At 54.5% G+C, this 9,252-nt stretch overlaps 1 protein-coding gene across 1 annotated transcript in view; it reads right to left on the reverse strand.

Annotated features, from left to right (window-relative positions):
- Actbeta (inhibin subunit beta) overlaps positions 1-2,755 on the reverse strand; it is a 42,766-nt gene extending 40,011 nt beyond the window's left edge. The window contains exon 1 of the mRNA XM_076305441.1: positions 2,005-2,755. Coding sequence (XP_076161556.1) covers positions 2,005-2,752 — 748 coding nt within the window. The 5' untranslated portion in view covers positions 2,753-2,755. The remainder of the gene's footprint in view (positions 1-2,004) is intronic.
- Between the last annotated feature and the right edge of the window lie 6,497 nt (positions 2,756-9,252).

Consider the following 9,252-nt stretch of genomic DNA (forward strand, 5'->3'; position numbering starts at 1 on the left):
TATTTCTTTATCTTTTTTTCGGAAACTCGGCGGCCCAGAAGAAGACACTAAGGATCGTTTCTCTTCGATTTCTTCTATTTTCTTTTTTTTTGTTTTCAGTAACTCGGCGACCTGGTTCACGCACGATGCGTCTCATTGGACGAATACACTCGTGCGTCACCGGTAACGAGATCGGTCGAGTGAACCGTCGAGGGTATCGTCGCGGTTCGCGTAAGAAACGAAAAGTGTGGTCGATACGGGACAACTCGTACGTGGATTCGCTCGCGAGAGAAACAACCCGTTTGAAAACGTTCCGCGGGAGACACGACGGATCGCGAGCGATCGTTTCACGTTTCGAATACTAACGAACGATCGAATGGACGATCGCGGCGAGCCTTCCCGTACGGAAAACGCTTCGATCCGCGTGGAACGAGGCGACATTGCTCGTTGTAAAACGCGAGCTTGTTACCGCATCGCGGTATTATTGGCTCGTAAAACGCGCACGCAGAGAAACGTAAAAATCAAGGTCGAGCGAAGAACTCTCCTTACGATTAATCCGGGTGCCTTGTAAAAAAATAACCGCGACTGTTCTTTATATTTTCTTTTTTTCTCGTAATTTTTTCGCACCTCTTCGGAAACTATTGTACGTGCCCCCTTATTAAACTCTTATCGGAGCGTATGCGTTTCGCTTCGCGATCTACTAACAGGGTTAAACGAAAATTGGATCGTACACGGTACTTATTGTATTACACCGCTAACGACTGACACGATCGACAAAGCGTTCCGTCCTAGAGACCCGCCGTTTCTACACTCGTGTTCCCCCTTCGACAGCCTAGATATCGATAAACGCGTGCACGAGCGCGGCCCTCTGTTTTCTCGCGAGGAGGACCCTTGTTTACGAAAACTCTTTCGACGCTTTACCCTATTCGCGGAGGGGAATCGGACGTTACGCCGGAATCTATCTCGTCGTGAAAAATAGAGAAACGCGTAAGAAGGAAAGACGCGAAAGAGGGAAAAACGTGGAGAACGATGAACGCGATCCACGAAAGAAGTTTCCTTCAAGGGAGGTGGAACGAGGCGAAGTTTCGTCCAACGAAATCGGACGAATCGGTCGATTCTCCGCGTCTAATTTACCACCGAGGAAGTTCTTCGCCCCGTTGGAATATCCGCGAGTGGGTGGGGCGGACGGTGGACACCGAGGGGCGGTGGGGTTCCGTTGGTATATTAATCGGGTGGATTTCAATTTCGCGACACGCGTACAACCGCACCTTTCCTTCGTAGGAGGAACGTTTCGCTTCATCGATCGAAATTCGTCCCCTCGTTGGAAAAGTTTCGCGCACGGTGAAATTTACGCTGGAATGGTCGCGCGTCGATATCGCGAATCGATAACGCTCGGCCTCGCAGTGTGCGGTGAATTTTGCCTCGGTTCGAGTTCGAGACCGCAACCGTGCTCACCGAAACAATAATAAAACCAGCGAGAACGCGCGGTTGTTCACCGACCTGGCGCCGACATTAGCGACCAATTATCCTCGCCGATTTTATCGTCCGGTCGCAACCAGCGTTCGATGTCGTTAGAACCGCGCGACGAACGCGAGGAACCGCTGATCGATACGCGTTTTACGCACGATAGCTGCGACTCGCGTAGACACCGGTTCGAACTCCTTTTAACGCGTACCAACGCGGCGTGGAAGACGTCGCGGAATCGATCGATCGTCCGCTTCGCGATTACGGTACGCTGGATCCTCGTACGCCTCGCGACACGAAACATCTCGCGGTTTCTCCGGGTACGCGAACGGGGAAACGTTCGTGGGTTCGTGGACGGGTCGACACGTGATATCCGCAACGTGGACCCGGAGAAGCTCGGTATCCGCCATTGGCGAGAAGAATCGGGGAATTGCGAATATGGAACGCGAACGCGTCGAGAGGGAGGAAGTGGATTCTTTTTTTCTTTTTTGCTTTTCGAGAGAATGAGAGAGAGAGAGAGAGATAGGGAGAGATAGATCGCGATAATAAGGCGTAACTCACCGGGTTCGGCAAAGGTGATGATCTCCGAGGTCCTGGCGTAAAAGTCGTCCATCTCCTCGTGGGCTTCCTGACCCTCGTGGTTCCCGTAGCCGATCCTCGCGTTGTTCTCGGTGGCGGTCTCGGGCTGTTGGTCGATATTGCGATACGAGTACTCGTCGCCACCGTAGAGGAACTCGCCCGAGTACTCGGTCTCGTGTTGCTCGTTCCTGGAACGTTCCGGGTAACGAGTGGACTGCGCCTCGGCTCTGTAGAGAGTCTCGAGCGCCAGGTGCCGCGGTACCGTGGCCAGGGTACGGTTAACGTCCGGACGCGTTCTGAGACCGAGTTTCGTCAGTATCTGATGCTTGATGGCCTCCAGCCTGAGATCGTCCGGTGTGGGCGCGGCTGTGTTGTCCTTGGAACCACCGCCCCGATGCGTCTCGTGCATGTGCTGATGTTGTTGCTGTTGATGCGGGCAACCCGGGCAGGTCTGGTGATGATTCTGTCGCGGTTGTACCGGGGATAGGGTCAGACAACAGATCGCCAATCCTATCAGGAGTAGGTTCGAGGGTACCAGGCTCGTGCCTCTGCACCTAGATACGAGACGCGGGGAGGAGGCCAGGTGAGATCGTTGATCTCGAGGCGATCGATCGGTATCGATCGTCGTAGGATCGAGCGGCGTCGCTGGACAGGTAGCAACCTTCTCCGAGAGGCTCGCGTTTCGACCTGCGTTTGAGGTGAGTCCCGCTCTGTACGGCACCTGGTGCATCTCGGCGGCGAGTCACCTCCTCCTCCCCCACCACCACCTCCTCCTTCTTCTACAACTACTACCACTACCACGGCTACTCCTTCCTCCTTTCCGATCTTCCGCCTTGGCGGACCTATACTCGGTTTTTCTCGATCGGCAGGGGCCACGGGCTCGATCGCGTTCGTTTCTAATCCTACCGGTACCGTTCGGGTGAAAGAGGAGGCCAACCGTTGCGAGAGCGATGCTGTTCCGTAAAAAGTCAACGTTCGGGGCGTCCGTGCGGGGGGTAGTCCTTCCCTCTGACCTGCGGCACGGCGAGAAACGGCTACGACCTCGACCACGGCGACGAGAGGAACCTGTTGAGAGGTCGAGAATTTCGCGGAGCGGTGACGACAACGGCGATGACGAGCACGTAGACAGGGAAAAGGCATCCTCGCCAAAACCCCCCATTACCAACTACCCGGTGCCGCTGTTTCTCGATCGATCTCTCCCGCAAGATGGACCGCCGTAACAACCGGGTACACCCTGCTCGTCTTTTCGGCCATTCGCGCTTCTTTTTCACTGCTCGCGCGTCCACAGTTGCGTGGGCTATCTACCTACGAGTCGTCTCTCCCACCGTGGAAACCTTCCTCGCTTATTTACTCGCCTCGTCTTCTATTCCTTTCCCACCTCGTTTCACCGGTGGCTATCACCCTCGTGGCGATCCTCACCTCTCTCTATTTCTCTCTTCTCTCTCCTCGACTGCGGAACAATACGTACGAAACGGTTTTCGAGAACGGTGCGAGAATCTCCTTGGATCGTCCTTGAAGCGACTTCAACGAGGGAGAACCGGGTTGTCGACCCTAATTCCACCGCGCGATCCGTAACGCTCTCCTCTTCCACTCTCGCGATCGATCTCTCTTATACGGATCGTACGGACGACTAAGGTCTCCTCGACTTCCTTGGACACTTTCTGCGCGTACCTAATGTTTCACTACGACTAAGCTCCTCGGAATGATGCACCATTTAAAAGTCTGCCGCGACCGGACGCGCAACGACGGGCATCCGAGCCCGCGCGGAGCTCCTCAGGAGGATACTCCGTCCGCTCGCCAGGAAGATGTCTTTCCCTTCTCTGTGTGCGTTTTTCCTTTTACTTCCTTTCTTTCCTTCCTTCCTTGTACTCTCTCCTTCCTTTCTCTTTTCTATTCAGGTCCGGTTTCGTCGATCACGAGTTCTACTGGCGATGGAAACGCAATCGCGGTTCCAAAAAGCGCGTGTTCCTGGTGCGCACGTACCACTTCGGGGACGTCGATCCCGCACGCATCCTTTCTTCGATCTATCCGATCCAACGGACGAACCGAGGCTTTCTTCGCGAGTCCACCGCGCCGCGGTAGCAGAAGGTTTCTATTTTTCTTTCGATGTATCTTTCTTTCTTTCCTCTTTCCTTCCTTTCTTTCTTTTTTGCTTTCTTTCTTATTTTCTCTTTCTCTCTCTCTCTCTCTCTCTCGCTCGCTCTCGCTCTCTCTCGTACCCTCGACTCACCAGGGTTCTCTTCCTCCGTTACGTCCAGCCTCGTCGCACCGATATCATCCACGATAACGACGAAACGCCAAGGGATCCCTGTAACGACCGAAGCACGCTTGTCGGAGGCGCGCCGGACACTGAGGGGCATCCACCACCACTACCAATACCGATACCACCACCGCCGTACCATCACCGCCAGCAGCAGCAGCAGCAGCAGCAGCAGCAGCAGTAGCACCACCACTCGCTGCCACCACCACACGAACACCACCACCGACCAACGAAACACCATCCACCCACCCACGATATAGGTACTGCAACGACCGGCTAAACTCCTCGATAACTTTATATAGGTGGTCCCCTGTACAGGGTGTTCCGAAAATCTTTCCCTAAAAAGGGCAACGTGGATTCGTCGCTGGCCTAGGATTCCCTAACGCCAGGAATCGAAATCGAGGATTCGCGAACGAACCACCGCCGATCGTTCGATCGTTGAGAAGTAGAGCTCGCGTTCTCGATCTGGAACGCGTTCAATTTTTCCTCGTTCGTTTCTCGTCTCGCGCGACTCTCGCGACGTACGCGCACCGTAACATTTTTCGAAAGCTAGCCGGAACCTACCCACCGCCTACTTTCGTCGAAAGACGAAACGAAAAATCAATAATATTCAACGCGGTGTGAAAAACGATCGTCGATCCCACCGCGTTCACCGAACCCGTACCGGTGTACGTACGTAAGGGTCGTCGAAGAGAACCTACGAGATTTTTCTCCCCGCGGTCCTCGAAACGCGACCCCAACGGGAACACCCTGTAACCGTATCGGCGTTCCTCGCGGCTAGGCGTGTGTTGTATCCCATCCGCGCGTTCTTTCACCTCTTTCGCTTATGGTATCGGTACCGTTTCTCTACAACCGCTTACACGCCTATCGAAGACTATCAAAGACTCTCGGTAAAAAACGCGTGCAATCGTTTGCACCGAGAGTGTGACCCGTGGAACCGAACGAACGCGAGAAAGAGACAGCGCAGGTAAGAATAATCGTTCTCTTTCGTTGGTTTGTTTAACGGCGCACCGCGTGACGCTCTCCCTCGTGATCCCTCGACCTGAAGAGGAACCGGACGCGTAGCGAGCAAGAGAGCCAGGTTATCCCCCGAGAGTCACCACGTGGCTGACGCGTGGTACCGCCGAGGCGCTCCCACTTTGCCCGGTTGGCGATCCCCGGTTTCGTCTGAACGCGTTCGCGGGGACGTTGATTACCAATTCTTACCGATTCGTGCCAACGATCGCGCACTCGATCGGTTCGACTCGAAACCAACGTACCCTCGGATCGAGCTACGTCACCGGTCGAAACCGAACCGGCCGTAGGTAGCTGGGGTACAACGACAAGGGTACGGGACCGATCGAGAACGGTCCACGATCCACGGTGAGCGTTTTACTCGGGTTTTTCGTGGATTCGCGATCGTAACGCGGTGGTATCGTAACGCGGTGGTATCGTAACGCGGTCGTTTCGCTAGCGCCTGGTAATCTCTGCGGGTTCTCGCGACAGTCGACGACGATGGAAGAGAGCAACCGGAAAGAAAGACGGTGGGCAAGATGGAAAGAGAAGCGAGACCAGCTTTAAGCATATTGATCAGAAGACGGTAGTTGGCCGCATGCCACGTGGTGATGCTGCGAGAGGCGCCGGTCTCTTCTCCTATTATGAGCCAAGGCTCCTCTCTGTCCTCCTCTCTTACTTTCTCTGTGGGGGGATCTTTCTCTATCGTCGTAATCTTTCCGAAAATCCTTGCTACGGTCTCCCTTATCTTACCGTCTCTCTCGTCCACCACTCCCCTCCCCCTTTACCCTCTCTTCGCCACCCTGCTCGTCCTCCTCCTCCTCCTCCTCCTCCTCCGTTCCTCCACCCGATGGTACTCCCTAGTTCTCCCTTCTTTTCTTCTCGCAACGTCATTCCTTCCCTTCTTTCCCTTCGTAGACAAGCCACCGGGGCGAATACCCGGAGAAGGCTCTGCAATCGTGTAAGTGAAATTTCCGCGCTCCCCGGCACGCACCGCGCCGCTTAAAGCGAACCATTTATTTCTTCCTCGTCCCTCCCGATCCCGTTTGCGGTCCGTTTCTTCTGGCTCGCATCGATTCAGCGAGCCAGCACCACCGGCCCTGCCTGCCTTGCCTGCCTGCCTGACTGCCTGCCTGCCTGCGTGCCGGAGACCGCTTAAATTGAGACGTCAGGTTAACAAGCTCACCCGCGTCGTCGAGGTGCAAAAGGCCGCCCTATCTTTCCTCGCTGTCTCTCGCCGCCGGTTCTCTTTCTCTCCGTGGCACCCATGCCGGCAACCTTGGGGCGAAAGAAAGATCGAAACGGGGAAAAAGAAAAAAAAGAAAGAAAAGAGGAAGAGGAGAAAGGAAAAAAAATAAAGTAAACGACCAAAGATAAGGAAAAGAAAAGAAAAAAAAAAACGACGAAGAGAGGAAGAAGAGGAAAAGGTAAAAAAAAAAATAGAAGAAGGAAGACGAAAAGGAAAAGAAACCGAAAAGAGGGAAGGAGCTCGCGTTAAACGGCCGAGACCGGAGAGAAAGGGAACCGCCTTCATGGGTGGCTACCGGTTCCACGGTTAAAAGCACTCTCGCCGCCTCCCGTCACCGTGGAACCCTTCCGCTCGTATCTCGTTCGTCCTTCTTTTTGCCCGGCGGCGGCGGCGGCGGCGACGGCGGCGGTGACCGCGACGTCGATCAAAAATATCCCTCGCATGCGCCTTTACCTACCACCGCGTCGACGATAATTTCGCCCCCGTCGCGGAACTAATCGCCGAAACCGCGAACGAACCCGCTCTTCGCTACCGTCCACCTGTACGCGCGATCCCTTCGACGCGAACTAACGCAACGAATCGACGGAGTCGCGCGGAGCGACTCGCCGCTTTATCGTGCTTCGAGAACCTCGACCGAGCCACCGTTACTCGCCTCTATTCTATCGACCGCGAACGATACGCGACCGTGCCGCTTCCAGAGACCTCTGCGGGTGCATTAGGGTAACGCGGGAGAACGTTGATAAATTTTTCAACGCGCGTACACATCGAAGCTTTCGATCCGTCGCGCTCGCGTCGACTGTTCGCGACTCACCGAAAGCTCGAGGTCGGTAAAGAAATTTCCGTACCGACCGTGGGTAACTCGAGAGCTTCGCCGAAGCTTTACGAACGCGACGCGCTCTCTCCGCTTTATCGACGGGAACGCGACGCGCTGTCTCCGCTTTATCGACGGGAACGGAGACGCGGTCGGTAACTTAGCGACCATCGATCGACGCAACGAAAACCACCGCGGTCGGGTTTTTCCGCGTATACGTCGGATCGAGAAGAACCAGTTCGGTACCGTCTCGATCGCGAGGGAATCGTCGTCACCGCGCTTCCTGTGTTTACGATCGTGGTTCCACGACGAGAGAGCTAACGGCGACCTTTCCCGCTGATTGGGACGACCGACGTCTCTTCTCTCCGTGCACCATTGGACAGACGACGAACCTCGTTCTCGAAAACAACGTTGTTATTTGTCGTTGGTCACGGTCGCGTTCGATGGCCACCTTCCCGACGAAACGCGGATGGAGCCAGGAGGGTGGGAGAGGCCAGAACACGGAGAGGACTTGGCGCGAGCTCGTTCGTGACGCGCGTCTGGGGGCAGACGAATTAGATTGATCTATCATTGCCTCGTCTGGCCGTTGTCTCGACCGTTGATTGCAACCGAGGCAAATATTATCTTCCTAGAACCGTCGCGGTGTCGCTGATTTTATTTGCACTCCCATCGATCATCGTTCTCCGCTCGATCGTAACCGAGAGCGGACCGCTCGCTAAAATCGTCCAGCGTTTTTCGATGCGTCGCAAAATCGAACACCTCGAGGAGGTCACCTCGAGCGGTGAATCTTCTCGAAGATTCGTTCATTTTATTTTCGACGAAACCTTTCCTCGAGTTACCAACTAAACGCAACTACTTTCGATATCTGTTACTTTATTCGCTCCAGTTGAACTTTACCGAAAGAGTTCATTTCCAGAGACCACGTTAGACAAAGATGGAAAGAAACTCCTAACAATTCGCAACAATCTCGTACAAAGGCCAGTCTCTGTTTCATGCAAGGAACTCTACGCGTTTCTCGAAAATCGTAAACAAGATCGACCGCGCGTACTCGACAGAGCTCTCGACGATTCTCTCGTGATAGTTGTAGCGTTTCGGATCGGTCCGTGACGTTCGGATGGTTATTCGTCAATTTAGCGTAGAATCACACGGTGGTTCGAAACCAGGGAATTTGTACGGTTGAATATCGCGCAGCGAAGAGGCGCTAGTGAAATTTCGTTGAGCAGCAAGGCTAAAAAACAGTTTTGGAAGAGGGACGCGCGTCAGGCGAAAGGGCGCGTGCAAGTGCAGACGAAAACGTTGGAAAGAAAGAAAGTTCGTTTCGGGGACGGTTTGATCGAACGCGGATGTGCGTGCAGCGCGGTAGCGGTGGTCGGCAACCACGAATCGAGGGAAAATTATAGGTACTCCTCTTTCATACGCTGCCGTTTCGATGCTATCTGCCTTCTCCTTCCGGGAATTTCGCAGTATAAATAGGAAGCCCGTGCCGTCTGTCGAGCCGGACGGGGCTAGTCGCGGGCTCGCTCCAGCCGTGCGAAACGCGAAATAACACCGAACATTCGGCACTCGGCCGATTTATGCACCCTTCGCTACGTGGAACGAGGATTCCGGGCTGCACGAAACCTAGCCCTTTCGTTCGCGTTTTAATTGCCCCCGCGACGACCGTCGCGTCTTTTTTGTCGCGGTTGCCCGCCCACTGTTCTCCCAACGCGAATTTTCTCGAATGGATCGATCGTACGATCGCGGGTACCGATTCGTGTGTTTCGAATCGCGGGAAACGATCGAAACGACGACGAGACGACTACATTGATGAAGACGACGAGACGACTACGATGATGACGACGACGAGACGACTACGATGACGACGACAACGAGACGACTACGATGATGACGACGATGAGACGACTACATTGATGAAGA

The sequence above is a fragment of the Ptiloglossa arizonensis genome, chromosome 2 (assembly GCF_051014685.1).
Source record: "Ptiloglossa arizonensis isolate GNS036 chromosome 2, iyPtiAriz1_principal, whole genome shotgun sequence".
In the NCBI taxonomy this organism is placed as follows: domain Eukaryota; kingdom Metazoa; phylum Arthropoda; class Insecta; order Hymenoptera; family Colletidae; genus Ptiloglossa; species Ptiloglossa arizonensis.